At 33.0% G+C, this 17,490-nt stretch overlaps 1 protein-coding gene across 5 annotated transcripts in view; it reads right to left on the bottom strand.

Annotated features, from left to right (window-relative positions):
- Positions 1-17,490, bottom strand: part of LOC106875634 (oxysterol-binding protein 1) — a 208,765-nt gene that overhangs the window by 84,562 nt on the left and 106,713 nt on the right. For all 5 annotated transcript variants that reach the window (XM_089364962.1, XM_089364963.1, XM_089364964.1 and 2 more), the window contains 2 exons: positions 8,670-8,875; positions 242-483 (listed from right to left, as the gene is read on the bottom strand). In XM_089364962.1, coding sequence (XP_089221088.1) covers positions 242-483; positions 8,670-8,875 — 448 coding nt within the window. The remainder of the gene's footprint in view (positions 1-241; positions 484-8,669; positions 8,876-17,490) is intronic.

Genomic DNA, 17,490 nt, shown 5'->3' with positions numbered 1-17,490 from the left:
TGTGTGTGTGTGTATGTGTGTGTGTGTATAAATATAAATATTATATTATATTATATTATATTTATAAAATAAATGTAACAATAATTTGATTGAATGATTTTCAAAACAATACAAAATACATGAGAGAAAAGATCAACTAAATTTAGTAACATTTAAATTTTATCATTTTTAATTAATTATCAAATGAAGGAAATGTCACATGAATTGTGAAATGTGAGTGAAACAACAATACAATACTTACATTTAACATAGCATTTGAAGCAATCCTAAATAAAGTTGCTCGTTCATTGATGGCTTTTATTTTGCTAGTAGAATCTGCAGCACTGTCGATCTGCTCGTGCTCATTAAGGGCACGTTGGAATGCAGCACCTTGCTTTACAATGAGGTCGTAGCATGTGCTCAGGTCTCCAAAGCGAGCATTTAAGGCATTCACTGTATTAACCAATTCAGTTTTGTCGGGCTGATTTTCATCGTCATCACTGTCTGTAAAAGAAAGTAGAGAAAAAAAAAAGTAACAGTAATTCTAGTTACAAAAAGTTAGTTTAACAAAATCTCAGTAAGTTTGTTGGATTGCTATATTTCAAACACTTTTGTAATGGTTTACTAATCAATTAATTATCATCATCATTTAATGTCTGCTTTCCATGCTGGCATGAGTTGGATAGTTAGACAGAAGCTGACCAGCTGAAGGGTTGTTCAGGCTCCATGTGTGTTTTGGTATGGTTTCTATGGCTGGATGCCCTTCCTAATGCCAATCACTTTACAGAGTGTACAGGTACTTTTTACGTGGCAACAACACTTATGAGCCTGCAAAATTAGGGATGCTCAGCTGGGAGGGGTTGCAAGGGATCATTACTTATATTTCTTCTATTTCAATGGGGTTTAGGCACTAGTTATTGTTATATTAAATTAAAATACAATAGGCAGACACTAGGGGTGTAAGTGGCAAATCTCTTTTGGAGTGCTTTAGTTGAGTTCAGTCTGAAAACTTCTGACAAGCTTTGAAACCAGAGTCTGAACAAGGGGATATTGAGACTGGTGCACTAACAGCCTTCTACACTTCTCTAGATGCCAAATACTACCGGTAAACCTATTAGACAGTCCTCTCTCATCGTCTCCAATATCTAGGGACACCAATCAAATCTGGACCCTACACTTCCCCTCTGATTTCAATGCTCACAACTCTTATTGGTTCTCGCACTCATTCCATACAAATGTTACTGAGACAGGAGCTACTATAAGCAGTTGTTCAACTGGATAGAAATTAAAGCAAAACTTCACACAAGAAATTCTACCCACTTAAAAAAAAAAAAAAAGACAGTTATGGCTGGAGCACACTTATATATATAGTTCTGTTTGATCAGTACTGACTTGAGAGATAAACAATAACAGCATATGATTCTGAAAGAGAGCTGGTAAACATACATCAAACGTATATCAACTTTCCTCACTCCACAATATCAGGAATTACAAAGGCATTATAATCAAGTCATTAATGACAGTATGTAATTACAAAGGGAAGCAGATGGAAAACTAACTGAAAAACTAACAGCTATTCCTTTTCCTGGTTATTTATTATTTATTAAAACTACTGAAGATCTTAATACAAATTCCTTATATTTTTTATCTTTGCTATTATTTTATGGCAATGAAGAAGGTTGTGAAAAAATATCTAAAAGTAGAAGGGGGTGGGGGGAAATAATTAAAATCAGAGGCAACAGGTCCAAGTTTTCTAAATATCCAACCACAATGGGTGCATATCACTCCTTAAATCAGCCATTGAGGGAGGTGGTTGTAAATGCAAAGTAAATACTTTGAAAACTGTCTACAGTGTACTAATAGCTCTAATCATTTATTTAATCCATAGATGTTTTGGAATATCATAATTTTTTCTCATTTAACTCTTAACATACTGTACAACATGAATTCATCCAAATATATGTAACTTTCGGTTCTATACCACCTGAAACTACCTGAATCAAACCACTCTTGTTTATACTGTCCTAAAATCAGTTATGAACTCTCAAATTTAAGGGAGAAAACTTTAATCCCTTCCTCTATAATTTATTTACATTCTGTAATATGCAATATCAACATCAATGCATATGTTGCTAAATTTTTGCAATTTATTTTCAGAATTTTTAAAATCAAAACTTGTGATGAACTGAGTATGAATGCATCGATATATTAAGAATAATTGAATTTCAAAGAAACATTTGGACACTCCAATATAATCTCTTAGTCTGGAGAAAATATATGTGAGTGTCTGAAAGCCAATTACCGTAAAAAAAAAAATAATGTTTGAGGACGTGCAATAAAAACTAAAAGAAAAAACTATATTATTGTTGATGAGAAAGATGTTTTAAATTACAATGCTTAACTGAGCTTGTAAAATTTTTACCACAGAAAAATAACTTACTTTAATTGAATTTTTATCAAAATTCTTATATCAAAAATTCATTGGAAATAGAAAAGATTAAATTTAAGAAGTCTCCAATAATATATCAATACATCTAAACTGAAGGCTGTAGTATATTGTACGATACTTGTTGTTTATGATGATGATAATGATGGTGTGTGTGTGTGTGGTGGGGAGTAAGACTATTGTAATTTATGCATTGTAATTTCTGTGTAAAGCCACTTTTAGGAAACTTATAAAAATAAGAAACATTAATGATCACAGCCACAACTGAAGAAAACAAAGATGTATGTTAAAAAATATTAGGGATTAAATCTCATAAAACAGTGGGAGTAGGAGAGAAGGAAAATTGGATGTGACTCAGTGGTTGAGAGCTCCACCACGTGGCACGGATGAATGTCTTCTGCTATAGCCCAGGGTCAATCAAAACCTTGTGAGTGGATACACAGAAACTGCAGAGTGGTTGGTGTTAGGAAAGGCATCCAGCCATAAAAACCATGCCAAAACAGACACAGTAGCCTGGGGTAGTTTTCTACCTGGTAGGCTCCTGTCAAACTGGCTGACCCATGCCAGTATGAGAGGCAGACGTTAAATGATGATGATGATGATGATATATATATATTATCATCATAATTTTAATGTCCTTTTCCATGCTTTGTCAGGCAAAGTTTATTGAGGTAGACTTTTACATGTTTCCCTACAAAGTAATATTTCCCCATGGCAAGACATGTTCTCAACATTCTGCATGCATGCATGCATGCACACACACACACACACACACATGAAGGACTGCTTTCCATTCCCGTTTATGAAATTCACTCACAAGTTTTGGTCCAGGGCAATAATGGAAGACACTTGCCCAAAGTGCCACACAGTGGGACTGAACTCAGAAGTAATCATCTTATAATACAGGTATACCTGTATTTATGTGTGTATGTATGTGTGTATGCATGTATGTGTGTATGTATGTATGTATGTAATTGAGTATGTGTATGTGTGTGTGTGTGTGTGTGTGTGTGTGTGTGTGTATATTTTTATTTATGCCAAGTTATATATAAAAACAATTTAACATTAAACTGTGTATTAAACTTTTATAAGAAAAAGGTTGGCAGTCATTTCAAAGTCAGTGTCAACCTTTTCTTTGTAAAAGTTTGATAAATAAACACACACACACACACACACGTGCACACACACACACATACACGTGCGCATGTGCGAGAAAGAGAGAATTGAGAAATATATTTTGTAAATTTATCTTCAACATGTATAAAATTGATGATAAACAATGAGGAATTGGTGATAAGAAGCCATGCCTGATTATTTATATTTTAAAGTTGTTTTCTTTTTTTTTTTTTTTTTATTATACCTATTTTGTTTCAGGCAATACATGTTCTTATATACATGTCATTTGTTCTTTTGATAGAAATACACAATTCATGTGTGTGCTTAACATGCACAGCAACTTTGTCAATACAAGTGTGAAAATAAGATAACTCCTATTTAAATAGAGTTGGTCACATTGTAGTTAATCCAATCTCATCCTTTAAATCCATCAGTATTGATGGCTTAATAAACATAATGTTCTTTAGTACTTTGATAAATCTAAGAGCATTAAACATAAGAACCACTGTATTCTCAACTTCCTTTTCGTCATGCTTATTTATACTATCCATAAATTGCTACCTTTGGCCTATTATAGTGATGTGACTAAGAGATTAAAAGCAACACCAACGTTAGCTCAGCCAGGTCCAGCCAACATTATTGATGGTCAATTGTTGCTAGTGCTAATGTCCTCAATGATCAGCACTGTCTGTTTGAAACATTGTTATATTTCAAAGTGAAATTGACTTTTATTTTGCTAAAAAACAATCAAAACACTTTTTTTGTATTTTAATGAGTTATTCTGGAGAAGAGGGGCAGAGGTTATAATCTAGGCCCCACTATAGATATCTAGTTGAGTTTATTAAAGATAGCAATATTTAATGGGACTGATTAACAATAATGTTGCAGGTTAAGAACTGAAGAGAAAAACTGAGACAGTGAGAGGAGGTGAGGCAAAGTGTTTAGAGAGCAATTTAGAGAGTAAAATTTAATAGAGGTTACAAAGGAGAAGATGTGGGTGAAATAAATAGGTAGAACAGAAGTTGCACCAGAACAGAGCATTAATAGTTGTTTTAGTAGAGGTAACAGAAACAGTGCAGACATATTTCAAAAGTAGAGAAAATGATTGGAGGTTATTGATAAATGAAAGCTTAAAAATCAGGTAAAAATGAACTTTCTTTACACATGCAATAATATAGTTTAATGTGTATACATATTAGATGTACTGTCTCAGTGTTCTAAGATAGGGTTTACTAGAGGAAAAAGAGGATGTTGATGATAAAGGCAATGATAATGATAATAATCATTATGGTTCCTCTTAGGCAGAACATGTAAGGAACAAAACTTTAGTCTACTGAATTGTGATGATGATGATCATCATCGCCACCACTGGTGCCACTGCCGCCACTTAACACCTAAGTTTCATACTGATATGGATTGGACAGTTTGACAAGGTCTGAAGAAATGGAGGACTGTGTCATGCACCGGTGTCTCCTACTCTGGCATAATTTCTGTGGATGGATTCCTTTCTTAACACAAACCCCTTTATAGAGTGTACAGAGTGCTATTTTTTTTTTTTGTGATATCATTTTATTGGTATTTTTTATTTCATCAAAAACCTTTGGTTTAAAATAACAATAATGAAAAAGTTCACAAAATTAACATTCCCTAAAAATACTGCCTCAAAAATAGCACCCATGAAGACTGGGAATAAAACTACAAGAAATAATTTTATTCTTAGCACCCATCTAGACTGCTGTAAAAGTGCAAGGAATCTGAAAATATTTTAGCAGCCCTAATATTAATAGTATAACCAAACTTTTTACGGTTGCCAAACTCTGAGAAAATACATGAAAACTAGTTAACCAAGACAAATATAGCAAATTTAGAATGTCAGAAAGTAGCTGACCATTTTGCTTCATACCCTCCAGTCTTGGCTAATTCTGAATAAATTTTGTAAATTTAGAATGCCAGAAAATAACTGACCATATTGTATCAAGCCCTCCGGGTTGCAGCCAAGTCTACATTTAGACACATGATTGGGATGGTGGTTATAATCAATGAATGATACTATCAGATAAGACAAATTGTACAGGTATTTGCTAAAACAGCAACATTCTCAACAACTGAGTAGGAAATTAATGTAAGCCATCTATGTTATTATTGGAATATGAGAGAAGATGTTTCTTTCACTTGTGGCAATAATTAAACTTAAAGAAGACTGAGAAATTGCTGGATGTATAAAGACCAAAAGACAGAAGCGAATGGCTGAGACAGATGAGTGATATCTATATAATGTCAGAAGCATTAGAAGTGGTGGAACAAAGAAAAATCAAAAGTAGAATGGACAAATAATTTACCCATTGGGATGTGGGGTGGGGTGGAGCTATGATAGAGATGTTTAAAAACAATTTTATAAAAATTATTTTCTGATGCCAGCCCCAAATTTAAAAAATCCTCTGTACTTTAAAAGTCAACAAGTCCTTAATACGACATCATTATTGATTTAATTATCTTGTTTCTGCACAAAAAAAAAAAAAAAAAAAAAAAAAATATCCTTAGAATAACATATCTGGTCCTAGCTTGACTAATAGCCAATGGCTATATTACATCAACAATTCACATCCATTTTGCATGCAAACATTTTAAAGTAAAACAGGGAAAACTTCCTTTTCGTATGCAAATATTTTGCACCCTGGTCATCATCGTTACAGTAGAAATATAATTAAATATCAGTTGCTGTATTGTTCCTGTAGCATCTTCTATTGTAGCCTCAGGATGACCAAAGCCTTGGGAGTAGATTTGGTAGGCAGAAACTGAAGGAAACTTGTGTGTGTGTATGAGAGAGAGAGAGAGTCTCCTTGTCTTGACATTGCATGATGATTAACAATGTCATAAAAGCAGTGTAATTCATTTCTAATGTCTGGCCATGTGGAAATTTTACCTTGCTTGGAAACAAGTGAGGGTTGGTGAACAGGAAGGGCATCTGGCTTATTAAACTAGATACAATCCATGCAAGCATGGAAAAGTAGAAGTTAAAATGACTAAGGAACTATATAGGCAATTATTTACATTTGACAGATATTTGTTTTCATGTTGTTTGTTGTTAACATTACATTTCGGCTGATATACCCTCCAGCCTTCATCAGGTGTCTTTGGGGAAATTTCAAACCTGGGTTCTCATTCCTGAGGTAATATAGAACTGTATTAGGCAATTATTGTCATTTAGCCTCATCATCATCATCATTTAACATGTGTTGTCCATGCTGGCATGGGTTGGACAATTTGACCAGGGTTGGTAAGCTGAGGGGTTGCATTAGATTCCAGTCTGAGTCTGGTGCAGCCCCTTTATTTTTTTTAAAAGTCTCTTGAGTAAATATATTTGTCTTTACACTCCTCTATACTAATTTTTTTAGGGGAGTGGTTATTTATATACATAGCCTCAGGTCAGTTGTAATTGAGTAGACCTTATGATTCAAGCTATTACAACTGTGATCATCCCAACATTTTGCATATCAAATACAGTGCTATCCAACATGCCCTTCTTTTTCTAATATAGAAAAATGTGACTTGGAGATTTGGTTGATATTTTTGGCAGGTTGAGTAGCCACATAGAGACTCTCTCATTTGCTTTCATACATGCTGGTGGTTTGATTAGCCATGTACACCAAATTGCACAGAATGATACAGTGTTTTCTATGATACAGTGTCTTCTACAGAGACAGGACTATGTAAAACTTCTTTGATTTGTAAGCTATGCTTGGCACCACCTTCAAAGATTTTAATGAATCATGTTGATCCTGGCACTTGTTTCAGTTTGGAACTTATTTTGTCTCTTTATTTGTCAAATGGCTTAGTTACTTTTTGACATAAAGGAGCACAAATTAGTACACCAGTACATATAGACACACAATGAGCTTCTACAGTTTCCAATTTACCAAATTTCACTCATACAGCATTGGTCAGCCTGAGTCTACAGTAAAAGACACTTGCCAAAGTGTGATACACAGCAGAATTAAATGTGGAACACCAACATGGTTGCGAAGTGAAATCTTAACCACAAACCTATGTCTGAACCTCCATCTCAAAAGATTTTTATTCTTCCTTACAATATTTTACTCTCACAACTATATTGAATATAGTTAGTATAGGCATGTTTGTGTAGTTAAGAACTTCACTACACAATCGTGCAATACTGAGTCTCATTTCACTGCATGGCACCTCAAGTAAGACTCTCCTATCATAGTCTCACATCAGCCAAAATCTTTATGAAAATCTGATACAGAATCTGCTATAGAAGTCTGTTGATTGAACTGATATATAGATATTGACTGATTTATATAGATGGTCAAATAGACATGGTATGATACTGACAGGTCAGATTCATATCCCGTCATATAATTTGTATCGTAAGCTGTAATACTTAACTGTCAAACTGGCTCAGTATTTCACCTACCAGTAAATAGATACCAAATGCAATCACTGCCGAAAGGAAGACAATGATAAACCATTTCATGATAAACTCCAGAGGAAGACATTGATAAACCATTTCTAATACATTTGGAAAGCCTTGTGGACATTGATATCCACAAGAGATCTCCAGGCGTCAGAACTGATTTGATGGATTCCTCTAGCTGCTGAACATGAACATTTCACAAATATATATGAAAGAACAAGTTTTTTTTAGAGTGGGGGAGGGGGTCTCAAGAGTGCACATGTGGGAATGTGTGCTTGGCTGTGCATGAACAATAAAAAGTAAGGCAGGGAGAGTCAATGAATGTGTGTGAGCTTGTATGCACACAAGCCACACAACATACACATACATACATGCTTGCATACACACAAAACACACACATATACACATACACAATGTTTCTCCAAGGTTTATAAATTGATGGATGAGGTCCATAGAGTCAATTAAATGAGTTTTAACTTAGATTGCAATATTAACCGACTTTCTAACAAACAGCAGTCAATCAATCATTAAGTTTAATCAACCAATTCCACAATCTTCTATCTTTTACTTTTTTCAGTCATTTGGAGCACTGCTGGGGCAACACCTTGGAGAATTTATAGTTGAATGAAAGAAGTTTTAAAATAGAATAGAAACAATCTAAATAGCAACAACAACAACAAAAATGTAAAATACCTGATTCCAAAATTTGAATAGCTTTGGCTTTGGCTAATTCAAGAGCTGTCACCCATTTCTGACGTTCTACTTCAGAACTAGCTCTTAGGTGAAAGCTTTGAGTACCTCCATTTGTAATAACAAAGGTGCATGAGTCTTCAGTATGAATAAAGGCATTGGCCAAGTTTATTGTACCCCGACATGTATGGGCCATTTCGGCCTGAGTCCTGCAAGAATAAAATATGAAGACACTATGAGTTAAGTGTAAAAAAATAATGCAACACAAAAATATAAATTAATAATTCAGGACAGTATGTTCTGTGGTTTCCAAGTTTGATGGAATACAAAATTAAAAAAAAAAAATCCTTTACTTGTTAAACATGTAAAGGTTGCTAAGAGTAAGAGCATCTGATCATAAAATACTGTCTCAAATAAATATCTCTCCAACTCATGCCAGCATGCAAAAACAGATGTGATGTAAAAACCAACAAATGAATTTATTTTAAAAACACAGCCATTTTTGCTTTAACCCTTTAGCATTTAAACCAGCCTAATCTGGCCAAAGTATTCTACCTGCTTTATGCATAAAGTGGCCAGATTTGGCCTATCACACCAACTCGATAATGTCATTCTAAAAATTAACAATTACCTCATCAAAATCTCAAAACTACAAATGATGAATGATTAATTCAAAATAATAGCATTAATTTTGACAGAAAAAATTTGAATGCTAAAAGTTTAAAGTATTGAAATTGTCCTCAACTTGGAGTGCAAGAAGTTTGCATGTGATTGGTGGAAACATTATTTCAGAGAGATTTTATTTCTATATAAGAAAAGTTATATTTTTCTTCCTATCAACCTTACACATGGGAAAGAGAGAAATTTGCAGTCAACAGACAGAGGAAATGCCAGCAGGTAGTGAGTTCTAGACAGAGGTACTTCTGGAGAGAAGAGACTGTGTTGACACCTGAACTGTTCCATTTTAACTATCACATTGCACCAACATAGCTACTAACCTACATTAGTTTTAGCCCCCTATAGTTAGCTCCCTTGAACACATTCTTTGTAACACTACCTGATGCAACTAAACTAGGAGCTATGCTGCAGAAATGCATATATAAAAGAACTTATCTTATTACACTTCACATTTGTCTAAATTATTATGAGAAAGTTTTTTTTTTTTTTCAGAAATACAGATAATATTAACTGTTGCTGCGAAAAACAAAAACAAAAAAAAACTTTAGTATTGACTAAGAATTTCTAACTAAATGGTAGATTAAGCAAAATCCATCAGATTTCAATTCTTAAATTTTCTCATTCAGTAGCATTGTTGATAATATTATGTTACATTATATTACTATTTATTCTTAGCACTTTTCCATCATTCTTCAGAATGCTGCATTCCAAACAATTCCCTTTCCCTGAGAACTTTCTTCAACTGTATTCAGGCCTTGTAAAGTGAAAAACAGTGTTTGTCTTGGTTTAGTTATTTATTTATTTCATATGAGAATATAAAGATGTAAATGGAATGTGTCAACAGTGGCTAACAGACCATTACAGATAGTATTGTAAAAATATCAGGCAATAACTGTGAAGTATTTGAAAAGAAAGATATCATCCCGAATTGCAATAGCACGCTATCACCCACCCACCTACCTACCTACCACTTGTGTGGTGCTAAGGGAAGTAACTCAAATAGAAACAAAGAGACCAAGAAGAAGCAGGAGAAATTAGCATTTACAAAGAGGTAGAGCGAAAACTAGAGAAAAAAGAAGAGCTGACAATGGTAAATGGTGGTGATGGTGATGATGTTTATATGTTGCTTGTTGTTGATGGTCATAGGTTATGGTGGAGGTGGCGGTGGTGGTGGCTCAATGGCATTGCCCAATAGCTACAGATATTTACAATAAGGTGCATGCATTAAATAATTTGGTACTTGTTTGTAAATTTCAGTCGACAAAAATGAAGAAATAAATTGTTCAATGTTATCTATTTACTACTTACAACCACCACCATCACTTTCATTAACTAACACCTTGCCAGCATATCACCACAACAAACTATTATAGTTCCTAATCTATGTATGTATAATATGTGCATGTTTATGCATGTGCATGTGACCTATGCATGTATGTGTGCATGATTATACATCTGCATCAATTCATCAGCTTTTCTATTTTGTTCCTTTTTTTTCTCCTATCTTTCACTGTTACTGCTTCAACAAACACTTCTCACAACTTTCTCTTCAAACTCTTCTTCTATCTCACCTGCCGTTTGTCATTCCTCTTCACTATCACAATAAAAGACAATTACAATTCTCAGTAGTCACTAGCAAAACCTGTGGTGATATTGCTAAACCACCATATCTTAAATCTGCTCAAATCTGAACAAGTACTTCTCTTCAATAGAAAGTACTTCTTTTACCAGAGTACTTCTCTAACAAAAATATTTCTATTCTAGGTAACTGAAAAAAAAGTTAAGGTAACCTTTTCTTTATCTGACATGAAATTTTCAAATTTGAATTCATTTTTAAATAGACAATAAAATAAAATAAAATAAATAAATAAATAAACAATTTTTTTAAATGTCATAGAAACAATAAAAAGTCAAAGTGAATTGAGAACTAAATTTTTAAATAGAATTGAATAAACTGTTTTTTATTTATTACCTAACCCCAAAATGTTATAAGATTTTGTTAAATCAGAAACCTTTATTATTATTAATTGTTGGGATTTAAACTCTGTTATTATCATCTATTGTTGTTGTTATTATTATTATTATTATTATTATTATTAAGATGGCAAGCTGACAGAATTGTTAACAAGTCAGACAAAATGCTTAGTGGCATTTTTATTTTATTTATTTTATTTTTTTTTATGCCTTAAGTTCCGAGTTCAAATTCCACAAAGGTGAACTTTGCTTTTATCCTTCTAGTTTCAATAAAATAAAGTAGCAGTCAAGTACCCCTCCCACCAAAATTGCTAGCTTTATACCAAAGTTTCAAACAATTATCATCATCATCAGCAGTAGTAGTAGTATTGTTATTTTCAATAATTTAACAGAGCATATTAATCTAATAAATTTTCTCACTCAATTCCTCTTACTGGCCATAATAAATTCTCAATCAAATTTCACATAATAAATTATGAATATGATTAATTAAATCTGCAAACCAATTCATTGAAACATATTTCTTTGATTTTTATCATTGTTGAGATAATGTTTGCAAAATATGATTAAAAAAAAAAAAATCTACAAAAACTAAGTTAAAACAATATAAAATATTAATGACAGGACTATAATTGTTAGTAGTTCGTTAATTACAATACTTTATGATGGGTTTCTTTAGCAAGAAAATTCTAGTTTCCGAACTGGAGAGATCATCAAACCATTTGTATAAAACAACATATGAAAGTAGAATATTCCAGAAATCACTGAAGTATGATTATGAGGAACCCAATAGAATAATACATTATTTAGTATGAGTTCTTGAAGATTAAAGCCCATGAATGTCAAAAAAACAAAAAAAAAACATTAAATATAAGCTCACAGGATCCTATCAAACCATCCATCCATCCCTTGCCAGTATAGAAAACTGACATTAAATAATGGTGATGATGATGATGACAGCAATGATGATGATGAAAGTGTAAAACTTATTACTAAAAGTGGCTAAACACTTCAAAGCTCATTACAAAAAAATTCAGAAAGATGAAATATCAAGAATGAAAATATTGTAACTTTTTAATTTAATTACAGACTAGATATATTTTTTCTTTCATCAGATTTTAAGATAATTTATATCAAAAGTGCAGAAAAATTTCATGATAATCCTGCTCTGAGACTAAAATAAAGAAATAATGTTTTACCATAAAAGTTTTGTATTTAAAAAAAATCAAAAAGAAAAAAAAAACAATAGATGAATAAAATTAAATGAATACTTGACTGATGTTCATTTATTAATTAGTCATTGTCACATTAACCCTTTAGCATTTAAACCAGTCATACCTGACTCAAATAGTCTTCCTATTTTATTTTAAAACTGGACAGATCTGGCCTCACCCACCCACCTTACAATGTCATTCTAAGAATAAACAAACAATCACATCATCGAAATCTCAAAGCTATGAGATAATGCATGATTAATTCAAAATAATATGAATAAATAAGCATTACATTTGAAAAGTGTATGGTAAAATTTATCAATTAAAATATTAAAAAAAAATCAACAAAAAACTAAATTTACATTATTTACATTTGATAGATATTTGTCCTCATCTTGTTTGTTGTTAACACAACATTTCAGCTGATATACCCTCCAGCCTTCATCAGGTGTCTTGGAGAAATTTCGAACCTGGGTTCTCATTCCTAAGGTATTTTTCGATGTTATTATTATTATTATTATTATTATTATTATTCAGGTCACTGCCTGAAATCAAACTTGGAATCTTGGAGTTAGTAGCCCGTGCTCTTAACCAAGATAAGGACAAATATCTGTCAAATGTAAATAATGTACATAATTCCTCATCTCTTAAACATAGAAAAACCTAAAGTTTAAAATTAAGCTGGAGGAGTAGGAGGGCGGATCTCGGAATGGTGAGCTTCACAGATCTGATATCATTTCAAAGAAAGGTTTGTCAATGTTTTACTGCACTTAAACCACCACAGCAACACCACATCACATGGTGGGGGGGGGGGGGGTGTTATAACAATGATCAATAAAAAGGGATTTCTATTTGCTGCTGTTGTTGTTCAGCCTCAGTTCAATTCTGATGAAGCAAGCATTCCAAACATGACCATCTATTTTATGGTATCAAAAGCTATATTACCTCATGTGCTCTCTCGTTTTGTCTAAGATGGTAGTTTGCAGTTTGAGTTAGAATTGGCTGCTATTTTTAGCAGATTAAATGATCGTATGCACGATGCTATGTTTGTGTGTAGTCTATAGAATCTTAAACTGAGCCAAAGCCTCTGAATGAATGGAACAAAAGGCATTTTTATTGTTGTAACATGAAATACAAAGAGAAAAATCATTAAAATGGCAAGGTGGTGAGCTGTCAGAATCATTAGCAAGCTGGGAAAAATGCTTAGTGGCATTTCATCCATCCTTAGGTTCTGAGTTCAAATTCTGCCGAGGCTAACTTTACCTTTTGGTGGTGATGGTGGGGGTGTCAGCGAAATAAGCACCAGTTGAACACTGGGGTTGATGCAATTGACTAGCCCTCCCCCCACCCCTACTCCCACAAAATTTCAGGCCTAGTGCCTATAGTGGAAACAAACCGATGAGCTGAAGTGGATGGACGTAATATAACAAAATAAAATTAGCTGTATACAGTAATAAATAAGTAAGTAATTAAATAAATAAATAAGAGATATAAACAAAATAATGAATGAAACTGAGCAAGTTTGATAAATGCGATTTTACTGTATTTTCATCTCTTGTATCCATCAGAAATAATTATTGAATTCAAGGTAACGAGAATGAAGTATCAGTTCTGAATAAAGATATAACAACTAATAATTGTTTAGAGTCACCAGATCTGTCTTTTATTCAAACACTTTACATAAGACTACATTATCTAATGTGTCTGCTCAATTTTTTTTAAACAGAGTATGCTTTGAGGGAAATTTAAGTGCTGTTTCTAGCAGGTAGAGTGACTGAACAGATGCTGCTTCATTGGCTTGTAACTGTTGTTGATGTTAAGTATTTAGGAACAACCTGTTTAGCCAGTACCTTGACTATGATGAGACTCTCTCAATAAAGGTGTTTGAATTGGGGTAAGGGTAGAGGTATAGTCAAAATTATATACTATCCAATGGCAATATGCTTTAGTTCTAAATCTTAAGACACTGAAAGACCATATTTAATGAACAGATCATGAAACCTACTGAAGTTATTTTATTGCTGACAATAGACAAGGTTCAAGTGTCACTGTATACAGAAATTATGTGAGGCAGGAGGAAAAAAAAAACATATTGATAATAAGATAACATGGATTGTAATACTGTAAACCAGAAGGATAAATCCTACTCTTTAATATATAGTTTCACAAATAGCAGTAATGTTTGTCTTTATCTTCTATCTTAAACTCTAATCCAAAGATATTTGCCAAGTATCAACTTATACCTACATTTGCTAAGAATTTTGCACTAAGACAAGCACTTGGATCGCAAAGACAAATATATCTCTTTTAATATGAAAATAAGGAAAGAAAACAACAAAAAAAAAACAACAAATAATAGCAATATCCACCAGAGTATATGAAAAGGTACCCCATAGGGTACCTTATTGTAATTTAGTGTTTAACAGTTTTGATGCTGCTTTCATATCTAACACCACCAGCATTTGGTGGGCATAGTCAAAGCACACCTTATAACTCATTCTCAGAGCTCAAGATTATACATTGTTATACCAAAGTTTTTGTCTTTCAGATCCAAAATCTCTAGCAAGGACATCTAGATAAAAGAGCTTGTGACCCACCACTACCACCACCTCTGCTACATATGTGTAGAATGTTGTGAAGATTTATTGATATATAATGAAAACAATACTTTCTCAGTGAAGTGATAACAAATGAATTGAGAATTCAATTATGGAAAAAAGGGGTTAATAAGATATTAAAAGTAGGATGGATAAATCAGAATAAAATTCTATCCACTAGGATAAAAAAAGATAAGCAGCTTAAACATATTAAATGTGATAATTTAAAGTATTTCAACAAAATTTTTTTCTTTAAATATAATAATCTTTTGTCCTAGACATTTTTGTAAGGCTTTGACATATATTTAAACAATATAGTATAGATAAATGTAAAAAATAGATGTATGTACATGTGAGAAAGATGTGTGTGTGTGTGTGTGTGTGTGTGTGTGTGTGTGTGTGTGTGTGTGTGTGTGTGTGTGTGTGTGTGAAATAAATAAATACACAGGTGAATTATATCTATCTATCTATCTACACACATACACATGTGTGTGTGTGTGTGAAAATAAGATATAAGTATATGCATGTGAAAGATAAAAGACATGTGAGGAGAGAGAGAGAGAGAGATAGAGAGAGAGAGATAGAGAGAGAGAGATTGAAAGAAAGCTCCTTTGCAAATAAAATGTGTTTAATTATATTTATAGACAAATAAGCATGCTTGAATGTGCACATTTGCAAACCAATTCAAATAAGCACGCACACTTATGCACGTGTGCATGTAAGCATGTGCATACAATATCTGCCATCTAGTATTCCACAGATAGTCCTCTACATTCCCTGTTATATATCCATCACATCATAAACACAGAGTCACATGTCTTACACCTTATATAATCTCAATATACGCTAATGAACAACAGCATATCCAGCAGCACATATATGTCCTCCACATACCTTATACATACCTTCAATATACATCTTCAATATACCTTCATACCTTCAATATACATCTTCAATATACCTTCATACCTTCAATATACATCTAACACATACTTCATACAGTCGTCTGCATTACCATACACCACCTTACACATTTGTGTGTGTGTGAGACAGTGTAAGGTAGTTAATGTAAAGGAACATATGTAACTCTCTATGTTTACTACCATATATCATCGTATATCACATACAGTCATCTATATACAGTACCATACACCATGACACATCTTAACACACACATGACGTATAGCCTGCCTTCTATATACACTGCCATACATCATGAAACACCTTACACAAGGTATAAGGTTCTCAATATTCACTACCTTTACACACATTTCATACATGCCCACATTTCACTGCCATGCACTATCAAAATGTATTCTATTTGTACAAAGAGGAAATAATAACTGAAAACAACACCTATCCTTCTTTATCTGAACACAATGCTACCACAACTTCCAGCACATCACATGTTCAGTCAAGTAGGGAAATTACCACATGGTTACTTCAAATAGCATCCAAAACATCTCAAAAAGGGGGATGAATATATAGGATAATGTAGCAATGTAGTCCTAGATATGTAACATCCAAGATGACAGCATGTTCACATCTACAACACATTTAACCCTTCAACATTCAGCCTACTCACTCAAATATAAAGTTTATTTATTCACATTGTCTTGAATTAATTATGCATTATCTTGTAGCATTGATATTTCAATGATGTGACAGTTTGTTCTTACTATGACATTGTAAGGTGTGTGTGTGAGAGAGAGAGAGAAGTTAGATCTGGCCAGTTTGAACAGAAAATAGATACAATATTTTGGCCAAATATGACTGGTTTAATTGCTAATGGGTTAATCATGTCTGACCATAGCACTAATTACTTCAATACATCTGATACACGTAAATTACTTCAGAATCAGCTACTGTTATTGGTTTTTCTCAGTTTTTTTTTTATAATGATTACATCTCAGGACACTTTAGCGTAACTGATTTCTCAACACACACACATGCAAGCACATACACATAAATACAAACGTGCGTGTGCATGCAAGCACACAAACACATGTCAACAACAAGACCAAGGTAAAGTACCTTGGGCAAGGGAGCATTCTCTATACCAAAAATGGAGTAGGATTTCACATAGGTAATATATTGATTTGAAGAAAAAAATCTTCAATTACCTGATATCATCTAAACAATACACAGAAATTTCTTTTAGACATGTTTAAAATCTTTAATAAAAAAAAAAAAAAATAGGAAAGGTGACAACTTCGATACTAGCACATCACTGAACTGTTTAGACAATACAGACGATGGGAATGGATCTAGTCTGGTCTTTAAAACAAAATGGTGAAAATAAAACATTCTTTCAGTCTAATTAGATCTCTTTAGTGAACATATGTTCTATCAGTCAACAAG

This window comes from Octopus bimaculoides, chromosome Z (genome assembly GCF_046866305.1).
Source record: "Octopus bimaculoides isolate indiv1 chromosome Z, ASM4686630v1, whole genome shotgun sequence".
Taxonomy (NCBI): Eukaryota; Metazoa; Mollusca; class Cephalopoda; order Octopoda; family Octopodidae; genus Octopus; species Octopus bimaculoides.
The sequence above is the reverse complement of the archived record's forward strand: the minus strand, read 5'-3'. Positions and strand labels throughout refer to the sequence as shown.